At 41.5% G+C, this 18,207-nt stretch overlaps 1 protein-coding gene across 1 annotated transcript; it reads left to right on the top strand.

Moving 5' to 3' along the window:
* The first annotated feature begins 2,766 nt into the window (after positions 1-2,766).
* On the top strand, positions 2,767-17,905 carry LOC126203712 (NADH dehydrogenase [ubiquinone] 1 beta subcomplex subunit 5, mitochondrial). Its single transcript, XM_049938088.1, has 4 exons — positions 2,767-2,930; positions 3,079-3,296; positions 3,986-4,092; positions 17,667-17,905. Exons 1-4 carry the CDS (start codon positions 2,837-2,839, stop codon positions 17,803-17,805), a joined length of 558 nt encoding a protein of 185 aa, XP_049794045.1. The 5' UTR covers positions 2,767-2,836; the 3' UTR covers positions 17,806-17,905.
* Positions 17,906-18,207: the final 302 nt, after the last annotated feature.

The following is an 18,207-nucleotide window of genomic DNA, read 5'->3' as shown; positions in this document are numbered from 1 at the left end:
GCCTCCATTCATATGCGGACAGAGCTTCATGAACCATCCACACTATGTTAGTGTTCACTATTTATGTTTTCAGTTCGCCTTTGGGCGTATCACACCTCAGATTCAATTCTCCAAAGTTGACTTTTAACACAAAACAATTGTAATAGTTCTACACAAGCATAAACATTGTATATAAGACCACCGCTTTAGGATAAAAAGGGAAGATTCTCTATGACTCGGTGTGCTGTATTAATTTGGAAAGATACTATAGTTTCGAGAATTACATAGCAGTTTGAAAAAACCTTTCCACTTCGAAAAATACATCGCATACAAGCAGTGACTAGTAACAGGTATGTGAAATACATGTCGATTTCACCAAATTATCACAAGTCGTAGCTGGCTGCGGTGGTCTCGCGGATCTAGGCGCTCAGTCCGGAACCGCGCGACTGCTACGGTCGCAGGTTCGAATCCTGCCTCGGTCATGGATGTGTGTGATGTTCTTAGGTTAGTTAGGTTTAAGTAGTTCTAAGTTCTAGGGGACTGATGACCACAGATATCAAGTCCCATAGTGCTCAGAGCCATGAATTTCTTAGTAAAACCAACTAATTTGTATATAAGTACAACATAACTTCTGCACAATTTCAGTGCAGTAATGTGTTCATTGAAAATTTGTGTGTGTGTGTGTGTGTGTGTGTTAGTATAATCTAACTTCTGCACCATTTCAGTGCAGTAATGTGTTCATTGTAAATAAGTATTACAGTAGTTGTATTACCTTATAAATAAATAAAAAACTTTTTTATCTTAAATTTAGTGCATTAGTATTTGTAAAATGACTCTTAGTCTTCATTAAAAAATGACGATCATTCCACTTGGGACCTGTGGAGTGGTACATTAGCTTATTTGTTTTAGTTGTAAATATTTGTCATGTATTGTTGTTTTTCTGACATGTTCCACATCCTGGAGGACCTCCTCACTACGGATCAATTGGAATGAAAGTAAATCTAATCTAATCTAATCTAATTTGAACCACAAGTCGTAAAAGATGTTTTACGATATTCTAAAAATACATCGCATACTTGCAGTGACTAGTAAAAGGTATGTGAAATACATGTCGATTTCACCAAATTATCACAAGTCGTAAAAGATGTTTTACGATAATTGTCTGATCTTTCCCAGGCAGTTACAATTAGTTCACAGGTTTCCATAGTATTTTACTAATTGTGTTTGCTGATATTACAGAACTAAAGTTCGGAGCATTCTGATGATGTGCCAACCGCTAGGATTCTCATCGACTGCGATTGCCTCTCTCATTATCGTATTTTACTTCCGTATTTTATCTCGTATTTACATTAATAAATTGTCGTATGCTACTGGACTCTTTGGAAAACAATTCATGAAAATTTCCGGGTCCACAGTTCTGATTTCAATTAGTAAATTAACTTGTGACCAGTCGCTCCTTTTTTTTGTCAACTACTCTTTGAATAATTTCCTCTTTTTCCTTGTTTTCTCTTGCTCGCAAGCTATAGCTTATATAATTGCAGCGCATGCTTTCTTTTGGTTATTCGACATCTTAACCTTGTAAAACCGCGTCGTTAACTGTTAATTTTTTCGTATTGTTGATGGTGGACGGTCGCGCTTCAATATTTTGAAGTCCTGACATGCTGGTATTGTTAATAAATACGTTCAGTATGTATTGAGAATATTGTAAGCCATCAGTACTTTTCGTGAATATTTTTAGTCTTGACAATACGTTAATATGAACCACAGACGTTCAATATATTGATGGTTTGACAATATTATTGTACATGTGAAGGACGCTAGACTGTCAATAACTTTGACAGTGACACCATTTGATGATGATAACATATTTTTACCGAAACTGGTCATCCAAAATACAGTGTTTTATTGCGGTCTTGGCTAAGAAGTTTTTCTTCTCCTCGTAGTCAGTATGAGTAAACTAATTAACATAGACAAAAAATGTCAGTTGACAACGCGGTTTTACAGGGTTACCAGATAAGAGAGAGAGAAGCAAATTACATTAATGAGAGAGGCATTCGACAAGAGATTAAGAGTAATTTAGAGATTTCTGGCGTCAAGGTCATTCTAATGCTCGAAGTTTAGTTCTGCAATATCAGCTAGCACAATTATCAAAATTTTGTGGAAACCCGTGAAGCACTTATATCTGCCTGGCAAGGACCTGTTCAGGCAGTTAATGTAAAACAGTTTATTATCTTTGTGATAATTTGATGAAATTGGCGTGTATTTCGCAGACCTCTTACAAGTAATTGCAGATACATGACGTATTTTTCGAAATGGGAAGGTTTTCTGAAACTGCTATGTAAGACACTAGTGTATACTATGTTCTCAAATTAACGAAGTAAGCATTGTCTAGGGGATACTCGGTGGGATTACTCTTGTGTATGTCTATTAAAATTATTTCGTGTTAAAATACTTCTTAAAAATTAAATCTGAGATATGATCTACCGCAACGGCGTGCTGACATATAAACATACTAGCGCCGCATGGCTGGTTCCTGAAGCTCTGGCAACGACTGAATATTGTCAGACCTTCAGTACTTGGCCTCACACGTTCAGTATGTATTCACAATAATGAGAATATTTTGAGGTCCATCAATACTGCTCGTCAATATTTCTACTTCTGACAAAACGTTAATATGCTTCCTCAGACAATCTAGACATTGGATGTTTGACAATGTTATTGAACTTGCGAAGGCCCTCCGGACATTCATTTGAGTCTTTGGTTTTCTGTGTGGTTGGTCTTCCGCCCGACAGATGCTTGATGCTTTGTACAAGGAGGTGATTTGTGGGAGTAAATACGATACGGAAAAGAAAACGGGATGGTGGTTTGGAGTTCGTTGAGTGCAGCTTTGTTGAGAGTAAGACCGAACATAGTGACAGCAACAAGTTCTGCCCTAAAGAATGTTAACAGTGGCAAGTATAAATTTTATTTATACTGAAGTGTGGCATACGGCAAATGGCAATTGATGAAATATGACCACCAGGAACTCTGAACAATGATTTCCATACCATACTTGTTTAAGCAGACCAATTTGTGTTTATTTAGAGACCTTCTTTTCAGTTCCAATAAGATGCATGAGTGGACATGGCCCAAGAACAATGCCACTTCAGCCATCTCGTTTCCAGTGGAATAAATACAAGGATTTACTACACTTTTACATATTCCTTGGAGCAATACCAGTTGGTTTAATTATTTTCTTTACGAACGTGTTTGTTGGGCCTGCTACACTTGTAGAAATCCCCGAAGGTTATGAACCAAAACATTGGGAATATTTCAGGGTATGTATCAAAAATCAATGTTTGTTACTTACATTAAGAATTATTTAAAAAAATTTTCTTTATATACCTACAAGACAGAGTTCAATTCAATTTGGTCTCAGTGATCATTTCATCTTAGTGTATATTTGTTGTGTAGAAATTGAGGGAAACATAACAGCTGTTGACCATTTTGTAAATAGTTTTATACTGTTCGTATTTATGCCGAAACGAACAGATTGAATGTCGTAATGTGTTCGAACCCTGAAGCAGCAGTTTGTTTATATTTGTAATTTTGTAAGGTTTGTTCTATTATTTCTTTCTATCATTATTATTTTATGTACTCATACAGCATCTTTATAAAAGGGGCTATTACTTTCTAGAATTCATTGGGCAGCCTAAGCCCTTATTCATCCAATGATCCACCTACCATATTCTCTAGATTGTCCTTCCAAAATTTGGAAAGGGATTCTTATTAATATTGATTTTTCTCTGAAGTAAGTTTCTGTATTTGCTAGTTTATTTGTACTGATCATAAATAGACACAGTTCCTTGTACAAATTTATTGTAGGTGGGCGTTTTTTGCATTTTTGATGTACTAACAATAGTTCATCTCCTCTTTGAATTGAATGCATAGAATAATTCAATAAATAAAGATGTAAATGCAATACAGATCATAAATTAATACAGGTTGTATTTACTTTTCTTTTCAGCACCCTATTACACGATTTCTTGCACGGTACTTATTTCCAAATCCCCAACAAGAATACGAAAAATTCCTTCATTATTCTTATGAAGAGGATGAGAAAGCCAAGATAAGGTGAGATTCATTATTTTAATTCCCAGTTTGAATGAGAAATGTAATGTAACAACTTCAAGATAACTTTGTAGAGGAGAATTGCAGGTAAAGTTTACAATGTGCCTATGTGCAGATGTTGGCAATGCCTATGCATGTATGTTTAAGAGTGAATGTGTTATTACTTTCAACAAGAAAACCTGATCACTTGTCTTTCCCCATCCACCTCACTATCCCCATGTTTTAATTAATAAAAACAAGAAATCTTACGAAACATTGTTTCACAATTCTGCTGTTCTGCCACCTTGAATTTTTCCAATAGCCAGTTGTAAGGTTTTAACAGAATTTCTATTACAAGAGGGAACAAAAATCTCCCTGCATGTGGAGGGCTGACAGGTTTTCTTCCTAGCTGCCTGTGCTGCGCACTTTTTAATCAGTTGATTGGCCATCATGTAGCAGCATTAGTGGTGTTCTTTTAGTAACTGACAGTTATCTATCTCCTGTCTGATTTCCACCAGCAATCTTACACATACTTGTACCAGAATGCTAACCTCTTTCCCGAACCTTGGATGGGGATAATTTGTGTGTATGACAGTTATTTTTACTTCTGATATTACTCAGATGATCCTAAATTCACCCTTTTATTAACCAGAAAAACCATTGTGGAGTATCTGTATTGAAATGTAAGTGCAAGAGTTTTAATGTCCATGAAAATGCCTGTGAAGCATGTTTCTCAACTTTACATAGTTACTCTTACTACACGCTCCTGTAGCGTGAATACTGTTAGATTTTAGCTGCTTTTCTGCATTAGATTACACCCAATGGCAGTATTGACTAAAAGTCTATCTGTATGTAAATACAATCAGAGAATTTTTGAATAAAGAGGAATATTCTATACTAGTCATCAGCTTTGAACAGTGCTGTAGGAAATGTGACAAATGCAATAAACAGCATGATGACTGTAACATGATCAGTGCCATTGTTTTTTCAGGTGGGCTAAGCTACGGATCAGTGTGTCATTGTAAAAAGGTTTTTTGAGTTTACATCTGTTGGCTTCAACTCTCAACCAAGCTGTGAAAATATGTGCCAAAAGGTGACACCACAGGAACCGTTAACATTACATCACTGGTAAAAGCCAATGACTAGTATGTTTTTAGCTTCTCTTATGTCAGTTGGGGCTGATGCGTAGTCGTTTTTTAACTCCCCTCTGTCTTCGTGTTCTACCGTTGGACTTGGGTGTGTATGACCCCAGTTGTTTTTTGCATCCTAAAGCAAAACAAAACCAAACCAATGACTGGTATCAAATATTCCTCCTGACCTGAAATATCTAACAAGAAGTGCAAAGCAGGCAAAACTGAACTTTTGGTTTCTTACCCACAGCTGTTTCACCTCAGTTTATTATTCATCTTGCTACCTAAGAGCTGCGCTTGGGGATCTCATCCAGTGTGATTCATTGATCAACACTGCTTGTACCCATAACCATTTTTATTTGTATATTTATTTTTGTAATATGACTCTCTGAATGATTTGCTAATTAGTTGTAAGCCTGCTGGTTGTCAGGTATGCATGTGTTTTGGTCCTTTATCAGCAAACACTACAGTCTTCAGAGTTCTCCAGTGATGGAGACAGATAATTTATCTGCACTTATGATGTACCAAGTCTCTTTTGCTGTGTGCTGATATTAGCAGTTTGTTTCTGTTGGTATTATCTGGGTGCTGAATCTAATGATTCCTTTCAGCAAAATATGTGAATTGATATGTTTTTGATATGGAGACTAGGAAGAAAACAAGATGTGCTGAGAGAAGACTGATCTTTAATGTAGCCTGTGGCCTAGGTCATATTGGAATATAATTTGGATGTGAATTGCCAATGCCAACAAATCTCAATACCAAAGTATGATTGCCATCATGGATCAATGTGCTGTGCAGCTTTAGATATACATTCTTCATTGTAATAATCTACTTGTATGCCTTATTTCTCATGTTGCCGAAAATTCTGACGGTGTGAGAAATTCTAACCTAATAAAACAAAGTACTAGCTGTCTTCATTTTATGAACTATAGGAAATTGCAAATGAGTATTCCAGTTGGCCAACAGTTAACCAACAGTAGCATACATTGAAAAGCTGCAAGTGCCCTTTTACTGATCAAGAAGAGGAGGGGATTGACTTTTGTGGGCTCTGTAATGTGTACCTACTATGAATTCTATCATATTTCTGTGCTAGCATTTGTTAATGTGACAATCTGTTTTCTGCTATTAAAACATGAGTACATCTGTGCAATTGAATTCCTTTAAAGTCCTAATATCTTAGGTTGCATTAGTAGAATTTTATGATCCAAACAGTCTCACATGAGCTCACAGAAATTTCAACAGCATAGTTCTTCTTGTTTAATTCTAACAGAACCATTTGTGAGATATATTATTTTTGCATAACATGCAACATGGTAACAGTGTGTGCTTTAGTGGTGTATGAGCAAATTTTGTGAGCACCACAGTGCAGACAGTTTTATCCTTAGTGCCTCTCACAGTTATACCACATGAAGGTGGTGGGAACCAACTGGGTTATCATATAAATGGAAGGAAACTAGATGTGCCACACCACTGATTTTACACTTGAAGTTAACTGTCATTATATGCAACATCAAGGTGCTGAAATGGATCGCATTTGCAGAGAACATGGTGGAGTTTGTGATGGTGCACTCTAATGGGAGATGTCTGTTTCTAAATTGCTTGTAAGCAATGTTAATGAATCATTGATCCCTTTGAGTGTTGCTTGTGAGAAGAATATTGGAAATGTTTCTTCTAATATTTCGGCTGAATACCGTCCAGCCATCTTCAGAGTGAGCCGAGGTGACTAACGCTCCAGCATTTGCTCTGTCCTTTTAAACCTGAGCATCGAACCACTGTGTATGCGGCCAAAGATACACAAGGTGCCAGAGACGTTGATAGGCGGCAAAGAGGTGTAACATATGCATGGAAATTAAATCTATGGCTGTGCCGTCGTTCCACACGCTGATTTCAATATGTCACGGACAGCTGCGCCGTCATGACGTCTTTGTGATTTAATGACAGAAATTGCTTGATTCCATGATTTGTCCAAGCTGAAGCTGCTATCTCTATTAATTAAATTTGTAGCCAACCAAATTTCAATTGCTTCTTTCACTACTGAGTCCCAGGAAGATGAAGGCTAAAATTTCGACATTATCGTACGCCATAGAGTGCTCAGTGTCAATACAGTGCTCCGCCACCACAGATTTATTAGGTTGTAAGAGACGGGTGTATCTGTGGTGCTCTATGCATCTCTCCTGGACCGTATGTATCGTCTGTCCGATGTATGAACAGCCGCACTCACAGGGTATCTCATAAACCCCAGGCTTACGAAGCACCAAATCATCTTTAACGGAACCAGGAGTCCTGCAGTCTTTGGTGGAGGGCGAAAAATCACTTTCAATTTATGTTTACTGAGAACCCGTCCTGTTTTTGATGAAAGGCTTCCCACGAATGGCAGGAAAGCCATGGATCTAAAACTTTCCGTGTCTCCCATTTTTGGATGTGATGGTACGCCACAAAGATGATGACACTATGGGACGTGCAGTGTATTGAAAACCGACCCATACAGATTTATATTTACGTGCAAATAGCTGCCACCATCCTTCGCAGACGATGAGTGTACCCAGAACTCTAGTACACAGAGCACATGTCATTGCTGACGAGAGCAGTCTGGAGGACGAGCTTCTACACCTGAGAAGAGTTTTTGAAGCCAACGGGTGCTCTCCACAGCAGATATGTAAGGCACTACGAATTAAATCAACAGGGGGCACAAGAAAAGTGGAAGAAGACATGGAAGGTTATTAGAACTCCACAGGTGGGAACCATCACTACAACATGTCCTTGGTTCTTGCCACCACCTGGTCTTAATTTACATTAATTCCTTCAGATCCAGCATTTATTCACAGAACTACTCTTTTCTTCATTACATTTCAGTTTTCTACAGCTTTCATTTTCTGACTTGCCTATATTTTGCCATCACCCCTTGTAATCTCTGTTACATACAGTGCACTTAGCTTTTCTCTCTTACTGATCTGTGCATGAAATTTTAGTAGTAATCTCTGTCTTGCTTTCTCATCCTGTCTGGTAAGCCTTCCCTGACCCAGGCTTCTGGGTGACTTTTCTGCTGTACTGCTTTCCTTAAACCTCTGCAGTCCTTTTACTTCACCACTTTCCCTTCCCCTTGAAATCTTCTGTGAGAAGTAGTAGTCACTGGCTCCGAAAGCTTGTAAAATTTAAATTGTTTCATGTGTGTGTGTTCCCCCCTGCCATTGCCCAGTGAGTACATTATTTATCTATCCGTTTATATTATCAATAATTGAATATGTTCATGATAGGACATTGGCACGTGAAACTCGTGGAGTCTCGAATCAGGACCTTCCATGGGGCTCACACCTCTGATGCAAACCTGTGTGTGGCAAGGATTGGGTGCCGAGTCATTGGAATATTTCTTCTTACACTGTGCTGCAACATCAGCCCACAACCCACCACCCTCTCTCTCCAACCCCTCTTACCAAACTCTATCCTCCCATTTACTTGTAAACCATGGTGGCTTCTTGATGCGAACTGAGCTTATCGAAAGATTGTGATTTTGGTCATGTTCTAACCCCCTTAGCATATACCAGTAGTCTTGCTACCCTACCCCCAGTTCTTTAAAGAACTGAATTGTGTATAAAACAACTTTGGTGTAAAAACGGCTAATTTTTCACTGATCTCAGTGTTTAGAATGTCATATCTCCTGAGTGTTGTAAAATGTTATAATTTTGCTGGCACATCAGCAGTATATGTGTATACTGCAAAAAATGTGTAGTCAGTAGAGTTAGTACTAAAGAAATAAGAAGTTAAAACATCATACCTGACACTGAAGTTTTACTGCTGGAACAGCAAAAATGCAGTAAGCGATAAACATTTTTCTTGAGAGAGAGAGAGAGAGAGAGAGAGAGAGAGAGAGAGAGAGAGAGAGAGAGTGTGTGTGTGTGTGTGTGTGTGTGTGTGTGTGTGTGTTTTAATCAGGAAGAAGTGTGACATGCTCTAATTTTTATCAAATCCTAAATGAAGAAAGATAGTCTGGGCAGTTTGTGCACCATGTATATGGTGCCTCAAGATGTATACATTATTTCTAACTTCAATACGTATTGTGTTAAATCTTTAAATAATACCTCTTAATGAGTATAACATTATTTGAAATTTGTAAATTGCGTAAGTACAGGGCTATTACAAATGACTGAAGCGATTTCATAAATTCACTGTAGCTCCATTCATTGACATATGGTCACGACACACTACAGATAAGTAGAAAAACTCATAAAGTTTTGTTTGGCTGAAGCCGCACTTCAGGTTTCTGCCGCCAGAGCGCTCGAGAGCGCAGTGAGACAAAATGGCGACAGGAGCCGAGAAAGCGTATGTCGTGCTTGAAATGCACTCACATCAGTCAGTCACAACAGTCCGACACTTCAGGACGAAGCTCAACAAAGATCCACCAACTGCTAACTCCATTCGGCAATGGTATGCGCAGTTTAAAGCTTCTGGATGCCTCTGTAAGGGGAAATCAACGGGTCGGCCTGCGGTGAGCGAAGAAACGGTTGAACGCGTGCAGGCAAGTTTCACGCGTAGCCCGCGGAAGTCGACGAATAAAGCAAGCAGGGAGCTAAACGTACCACAGCCGACGGTTTGGAAAATCTTACGGAAAAGGCTAAAGCAGAAGCTTTACCGATTACAATTGCTACAAGCCCTGACACCCGATGACAAAGCCAAACGCTTTGAATTTTCGTCGCGGTTGCAACAGCTCATGGAAGAGGATGCGTTCAGTGCGAAACTTGTTTTCAGTGATGAGGCAACATTTTTTCTTAATCGTGAAGTGAACAGACACAATGTGCGAATCTGGGCTGTAGAAAATCCTCACGCATTCGTGCAGCAAATTCGCAATTCACCAAAAGTTCACGTGTTTTGTGCAGTCTCACGGTTTAAAGTTTACGGCCCCTTTTTCTTCTTCGAAAAAAACGTTACAGGACACGTGTATCTGGACATGCTGGAAAATTGGCTCATGCCACAACTGGAGACCGACAGCGCCAACTTTATCTTTCAACAGGATGGTGCTCCACCGCACTTACATCATGATGTTCGGCATTTCTTAAACAGGAGTTTGGAAAACCGGTGGATCGGTCGTGGTGGAGATCATGATCAGCAATTCATGTCATGGCCTCCACACTCTCCCGACTTAACCCCATGCGATTTCTTTCTGTGGGGTTATGTGAAAGATTCAGTGTTTAAACCTCCTCTACCAAGGAACGTGCCAGAACTGCGAGCACGCATCAATGATGCTTTCGAACTCATTGATGGAGACATGCTGCGCTGAGTGTGGGAGGAACTTGATTATCGGCTTGATGTCTGCCGAATCACTAAAGGGGCACATATCGAACATTTGTGAATGCCTAAAAAAACTTTTTGAGTTTTTGTATGTGTGTGCGAAGCATTGTGAAAATATCTCAAATAATAAAGTTATTGTAGAGCTGTGAAATCGCTTCAATCATTTGTAATAACCCTGTAATATATGATGTACTAAACATCAAATTTATGTTACCCCTGGAAGCCATTAGGTACATTGGATGACCATTTTAAATGTTTGCTTGTGTGGTGTCATGTTCATGTGGTATGCCTAGGAGTATGTGTTAGTTGTATCTGGGACATGGCAAGGCAAGAAACCACATTAAGAAACGAGGAGAAAAATTTGCTTCCCAATACTTCGTCTGTTCCAGAATGGATAAGGAATTCTCTTTGAATATAGAACCACTGTTCTTCTGTAGAACAGACTGAAGATGAGTAGAAGAAATCGCCTCAATAAGTAAAATGAGAATAGGATCAGCATTAATCAGACTGTCATCACCCCCTCTGCCATGGGCCCTGTTCTTGTGTAACAAGCTTGATGATATCCCTGTCACAATTACACCCCATAAGAGCCTCAACTAGATGCAAAAGCTAATCTTTCATGGTGGCCTTCCACTCTGTAGAGACTGTGATCAACCATTACATGAGAACATCCTTGTGGGGAACCACTGATTCACATTATCTATGAGTAAGAGCTTTCTATCCCCCCACAAACATGCCATGTCCTTATTAAAGCTCACATAATACAGGAATATAAAACCTCTGACTAAAGTACTCTGAGGCTCGAAAGAAATATAACCTCTTACATTCTGTACAAACGACAGAAAATTTCTTGCCGGGTGGTAACCAAGGTACCACATACAGCAAATAAGAATGTTCTCTCCCCTCTCAACAGTGGTACCAATTAGGCTCCCAAGCCTATTCCCTGTTATTCCTTCTACATTTACCTTGATGTTCCTTCCCCAAGCAGAGCAGTATCCTTCTCAACAGATCACTCTTGGGGGATGGCTACCTTCCACCCACCACCCCATGAACCGCCAGCACTGCATCTCCCAACAACGACCAGAGGCTGATGGAAGCCCAGGAAATAGGCCATAGGATGGCCCATTCATCTTAAATTCCAATAACCTATCCCAATGTTTCCAAGCTGGAAATAAAATTCCGAAAGAAAAGAAACTACTGCTCCTTAGCACATCCGTCCCCGCATCGGTGAGTGCGTTCACATCTGCAGTGACTACTCGAGCAGTTTGCAAGTTCTTGATAAGTATTACACTTGCCATCCCTTGGACATGGCTATCCAGAATTCCCCGTATGCCCTTGAACAATGTGAACACAAAGTGACCTTTGTCTTGACGCTGGGCCATGTTGGAACCCAGGGGAATGAACTCGCTGATAGCCTGGCCAATCTGGCAACCAGTAAGCCAACTCTTGAGATCAGTATTCTGGAAACATCTCCAATTGGTATTACACCGTGAAGTTTTAGGGATATGGAATGGCTCACTCTCTGACTTCACCAAAGTAACTACAGATGATAAAAGAGACCATGAATCTGTGGAGGTCCTCCATGCAGGCCGCTTGCAAGGACCTTACCATCCTTTGCTGGCTCTGCGTTCACCATACTTGGCTGACTCAGGGTCATCTTTTCCATCACGAGGACCCACCTCATTGTCGTTGTGGTTCCGGTTTGCTGGTGCTCTGCATTTTGCTGAATGCCCAACCTAGATGCCCTATAGCAGACTCTTAAGGTTCCTTACTCACTACCCTTAGTATTAGGAGAAATGCCTCAGCAGCTGATTTAGTTTTACATTTTATTTGTGAAGGTGGCTTTTACTGCTCTGTTTAAGGGAGGGCAACTTAACCTTATCGGCCCATTTAGGGTTTGGCAGAGCACTGTTACCTCCTTCTGTGCAGACTGGGCTGTGGCAGTCTGGGCTTGGTGGTCCACCCTAGCCTTCATCGTACCTGCTCTTTTACACTTTCTCCCCCTCTTGCGTGGTCTATTTGACTTGTTCATTTTTTGTCTGTCTGCTTCTCTTGCCCTGTCCATGTTGCTAGTCTTTCCTAGGCTATTTCTGAGTGGGGTACCTCTGGTAAGTGACTGTTCTTGCTACATCTCCCTTTTTTCTTTTTGTTCCTTATCTAGCCTTCATTGAACTTTGGCAGACCTTGGGGATTTTCTTCCTTTAGGTTTTGGGCAGTAGGCCATCTCTGATGAACAGTTGTGTATACCTTTCTGTCTGAGAAAAAAGGGACTAATGACGTAGTTGTTTGGTCCCTTTAATCATCCAACCGACACATCCTAACAGTCTCCCCAATGCCTCCTACAGAAATTATGCAAATTGCCAGGAATCCAACAGGTGCTACTGGCTTATTTCAAAGTGTGTAACAAAAATCAAGCTCTTGGGAGGTCTTCAGGTGGGGTTTCCACATTGGCCTACATGACCAGTTAACAGATCCCATTCCGTACCAGATCCCACTCCGTACTTCAAGCAGTGGCTGTGCTTTTACAAACATACATAAATCTTATACTCTGTAACATTTATCTATTTCCAGATGGGGAGGTCACACATCAGCTGATCACTGATTTGATCTTCTAACTATCCACATGCCTATTAATCTTAGGGCATTTTAATGTTCAGTCTTTTGTGAGGCAGTTCAAAAATCTCTGTGAGGTAGTATACTAGAACAGGTATTATTCAGTTATAGTCTTTCTATTTTAGACCCTAGGTTGTCCACTGTAGGCAGCCTATGGCACCTTCTCGGCTATATATGTAACCCTCAGTGCTCTCTCGCTCTCTCTCTCGCTCTCTCTCTCGCTCTCTCTCTCGCTCTCTCTCTCGCTCTCTCTCTCGCTCTCTCTCTCGCTCTCTCTCTCGCTCTCTCTCTCGCTCTCTCTCTCGCTCTCTCTCTCGCTCTCTCTCTCGCTCTCTCTCTCGCTCTCTCTCTCGCTCTCTCTCTCGCTCTCTCTCTCGCTCTCTCTCTCGCTCTCTCTCTCGCTCTCTCTCTCGCTCTCTCTCTCGCTCGCTCTCTCTCGCTCGCTCGCTCTCTCTCTCTCGCTCGCTCTCTCTCTCGCTCTCTCTCTCGCTCTCTCTCTCGCTCTCTCTCTCGCTCTCTCTCTCGCTCTCTCTCTCGCTCTCTCTCTCGCTCTCTCTCTCGCTCTCTCTCTCGCTCTCTCTCTCTCTCTCTCTCGCGCGCTCTCTCTCCCGCGCTCTCTCTCGCGCGCTCTCTCTCGCGCGCTCTCTCTCTCGCGCGCTCTCTCTCTCGCGCGCTCTCTCTCTCTCGCGCGCTCTCTCTCTCGCGCGCTCTCTCTCTCGCGCGCTCTCTCTCTCGCGCGCTCTCTCTCTCGCGCGCTCTCTCTCTCTCTCTCGCGCGCTCTCTCTCTCTCTCTCTCTCGCGCGCTCTCTCTCTCTCTCTCGCGCGCTCTCTCTCTCTCGCGCGCGCTCTCTCTCGCGCGCTCTCTCTCTCTCTCTCTCTCTCTCTCTCTCGCTCTCTCTCTCTCTCTCTCTCTCTCTCTCTCTCTCTCGAGATTGAGAGCTCTCTCTTTCTCTCTTGCTCGCTCGCTCTCTCTCTCTCTCTCTCTCTCTCTCTCTCTCTCTCTCTCTCTTTTTTTGTCCGTGCTGGAATGTAAGGAATGATGACTGGCGTAGCTTCATTTCCATAAATCTTACTCCCCCCCCAAAGGATGTACCAATACTGTGACATTATAAGCAATAGAGGCAGCAGTCCCTCTCTCCTCAGGTATCAGCCAGTGGATACACTGTGTTTATGGACACCAGTCATCATACAGTATCGTGGGCATCTATCTGGATGGTGCCATTTATTCTGATGTCACTATTCTTGCTGTACAATTGACAACACAATTTGCTTAAGCCTCAGCATGTGGGAGTTAGCCTCCTACCTTCCACCACCATAAAAATGAGTGAACAATATTTAACCATCCTTTGATTCTTAGTCCTCAGAAGCATACATTACCCATGCTACGAACAGGAACTTCCCATTGCCTTGGTGCATAGCTGTGACATAGCTCCATGCTCAGATTGCATACATAACCAGATGCTACGTTATGGTCTCCTGAAATACAAACATCATATTTTTGCTGTTTCTTTTTTTTTAGTACCATATGGTCTCCAGCCTTGCACTCCCCTCCTCCACCAATAGAGCAAAAGTGTAGGTGTCGCTATGTTGAAACTAGGGAAGAACACATAAAAGATGGACAGTTATCTCCATATTTCTTACAAATGTTTTACGCAATTGGTTCAAATGAATGGTGCACAGGTGACTTATTTGGACTCTTCAGACTAAGGGACTTACATCCAAATTTCAGTGTGGATTTTGAGAGAGCTCACCTACCAGTGACTGCCTAATTTGCTTGTAATCCACTATCAGAATGGACTTCAGTCAACATCAGTAATAAAGTATGACACCAGGTCATTCCCTTTTCTTGCCATGCTGTCGGAGGAGTGCAGGACTAGACAACAAGGAGCAAAACCCTGCCCCCAATATCTGGTCTGTACCATGGTTGACAGGGACGCATTTTTGGCCACAAAGCCAAATATGGGGAATTTGCAGCCATTTCCATGGTGAAGAGTGGTTCCTTCCTCATTATAACATCATCTCTTGCACATTCACAGGCACTGCTCTCTAATGAGAAGTTTGTGACATTCCTGTGATTGTCATTCTCCACAGTTCGGTCCAGGGCATCATCTTTCACCATGATATTCTTCTGCAAGCTGACAGATGAGCTGCGGGCCAACTTAGAAGGAAGGGGTGTGTACTTGATCCGCTGGGTCTATAGGGAACCAAGAGAAAAATGAGTTGCTATTGGGGCCTTCATCTTGGCTTTTGAGGATGATAAATTGCGTGAAAAGTGAAGGTAATGGTTTACCAGTGTGATGCGGAACCCTATGTTCCTCCTATGACATGCTTCAGGTGCATGAAGTTTGGACATATGTCTTCCTGTTCCACTGCCACTGCTGCCTGCAGAGATTGTGGGTGTCTGTTGCACATGATTGTTCGTTGTGCCCCTCCCACCACGCTTCTGTGTAAACTGCGGCAAGCTTTACTCTCCGCACTCACCAGATTGTTCCATTTTTAAGCAAGAGAAGAAAATCCAAGAGTGTAAGATTCTGGACAAGCTCACATATCAGGAGACCAGAAAATAGTATGAACATCTTAATCCCCAAACAAATGACACAGTATTAAGCAACAGCTGCAACACCATCTCCTTCTCTATTGCACCACTTACAGTGGCCCCTCAGAGCCATCTACTGATACCTGTCCCCCAGATGGTTGGCTCCCTTCTGGTGCTTTCACTGCACCCACTTTGATAGTATTCTCTCCCCAGCTGTGAGGGACATTGGTCCCCATCCCCTAGCCAGAGCACCTCCTCCGGCTTCCCTAGCTGAGAAGAGGTCCTTTGGGGCTCTTCCTTCCACTGTTCCTGCTGGTCCACCGCCAGACTCCAGATGCCGGCTGAAGGAACCATAGGTTGCTGACCACCGGACTTCCCATTCCTCCTGTGTCTCAGAAACCAATTCGAGGAACCTTCTCAGTCATTGTCTTCTAAGAAGAAGAAGAAGAAGAAGAAGAGTCCTTTAAGGTGAAGGAAACTCTGGTGGCCCCTCGCCACTGGATTCTGCATGTACTCCTTCTGTGCCCAAGGCGGAGATCCCGGTTGCCACTGAGGTACCAGATCTCCCCAGCCAATGTACCACAGAATCTGTGGGGGTCCATGGTTGTACTTATGGTGCACTGTAGTTGGCATCTAAAGAACTACCAGGCTTAGAAGTCATGAACATAAATGGAATGTGGGACTGTAGGGTCCATAATCTCTACAAATCGTAATTGCTATTGGGAAAAGTTACTCTCAAAATGGAATTTTACAGGAGACTGATTTACTGTGTGTGAGGGAGACTGTGTGAAGCACCTACTTGATCACGGAAAGACCAATGGGACAAAAAGTTACAGATAAAAATTGGGAGGACACCTATGCCCCACCCAGGTATTAAGATCACGATGTCACCACGTGGTGTTAAAAATGCAATGAGGTGTTCACGGTGGTTGGTTGATTGGAGTGAAAGGGACTAAACTGCAAGGTCTTTTCTCCTGTCATGTATTAAGTGTAAAATCAGGAGCAGTCATGAAAGGAAAGAGGTGAAATGCAAATTGTGGAAAGCCTAAGTATAGCTAACGCAGTAGAGACAGAGAGAGAGAGAGAGAGAGAGAGAGAGAGGGAGGAGGGGGAGGTCATTAAGAGAACAGTCAAGACAAGTTGTTAAAACCAAGAAATGAAAAAGAATAGAGAGTAAAAAAGTGGAAAGGGTACAGGCCAGGCTCGACCACCCACTCAAGGGATGCCAAGGAAGCCCTAGGGGGGACGGGGCGGAGCCGGAGATGGGCACCCCATCAACCCCTCTGGCGGTCAATGAGGCCAGAAAACACTACCTTACAGGGATGAATAGAAACCACCTTCCCAGGCAAAATGTAACATTTTGTCAGCCAAGTTGAGGTAGTGTGTCAGCACGATTAAGATGCCACCTCAATGTAGCCAAATTAGGGCAATCTATGAGTAGGTGGGCCACTGCCAGGTCTCTGCAATGACAGTGAAGGGGATCCTCACATCTGAGTATGTCGCCATGGGTCAACCAAGTGTGGCCAATGTGACTGAAGACAGTGGACTCCCTGCGAGAAGCGCTCAGAATTTTACAGACGGTAAAACCCTGATGTGCCCATACCTGAACAGCCACAGTTTCTGATGGTGCAAACAGGTTTGTCAGAAATATTGTGAGAAACTTGTTCATCATGAGTCTATGTATGTCATTCAGGTCATTCAGATAGCTTTCAAAACTAAAATACTGAGATACTGCAAAGTCAAAAGATTACGTATCTGAAAGTGATGTAAACAGGAATGGCATCTGTCTGAGTTGACCCTAGTCATGTCAGCCACACCACACCATGTTTTATCATAAAGGAAATGGAAATAAATATAAGTGGCATAATAAAGCTTTCATGGAGTGGAACCATACCTCTTTTTGTCGCTTAGCTCTCTTCACTAGTTATGAAATTACGAGAACAGTTTGAACATTCCTTTGTTACATTCTTTATATAGATAGGTAATTGTTTGTGCAAAACTATCTTACTTAGTCACGCTATTTTTTATTTTTTCAGGAAACTTGAAAAAGAAATCAAAGCCAAGATGGCAGAGAGAAGTGATTACCAAGCGTATTACTATCGGCCTGCAATTGCTAAATATCACCGCATCTCTAAAGAAGCATCTAATTATCTGGAGTCTTTAAGAGGAGATTAGTTATTGAAGAAATGCAGAATTTTTTGTAGCATATTGCTAGTGTATATATGGAATGATTTCTGAATCAATTTACTTGTACAAATATATTATTTATAAAACATTGCATGTGTGTGTTGTGTACACATGTACTGAAACTTTAAAGTGCTAATCTCATATCATAGTGTTGATAACACAGATCTAACAAGTACAGTTACTAAAACAGAACACATTTAAAACCAAAATGTCAGAACTAAAGTGAAATGAGAATGGTGCAGTTGCTGGTAGTGTTAGAGTTAATGCCTTATATCATCAATTATGTTGTAATCTGTGTTCCACAATGTTCAGTGATTCCAAATGCCTCCCATACAATTCCTGTGAATGAGTTCACCAGAAATTTCAGTCAGTATGCTACCTTATTGAAAT

The sequence above is a fragment of the Schistocerca nitens genome, chromosome 9, assembly GCF_023898315.1.
Source record: "Schistocerca nitens isolate TAMUIC-IGC-003100 chromosome 9, iqSchNite1.1, whole genome shotgun sequence".
In the NCBI taxonomy this organism is placed as follows: Eukaryota; Metazoa; Arthropoda; class Insecta; order Orthoptera; family Acrididae; genus Schistocerca; species Schistocerca nitens.
Note: the sequence above shows the minus strand (reverse complement) of the source record. Positions and strands in the feature narration are given on the sequence as shown.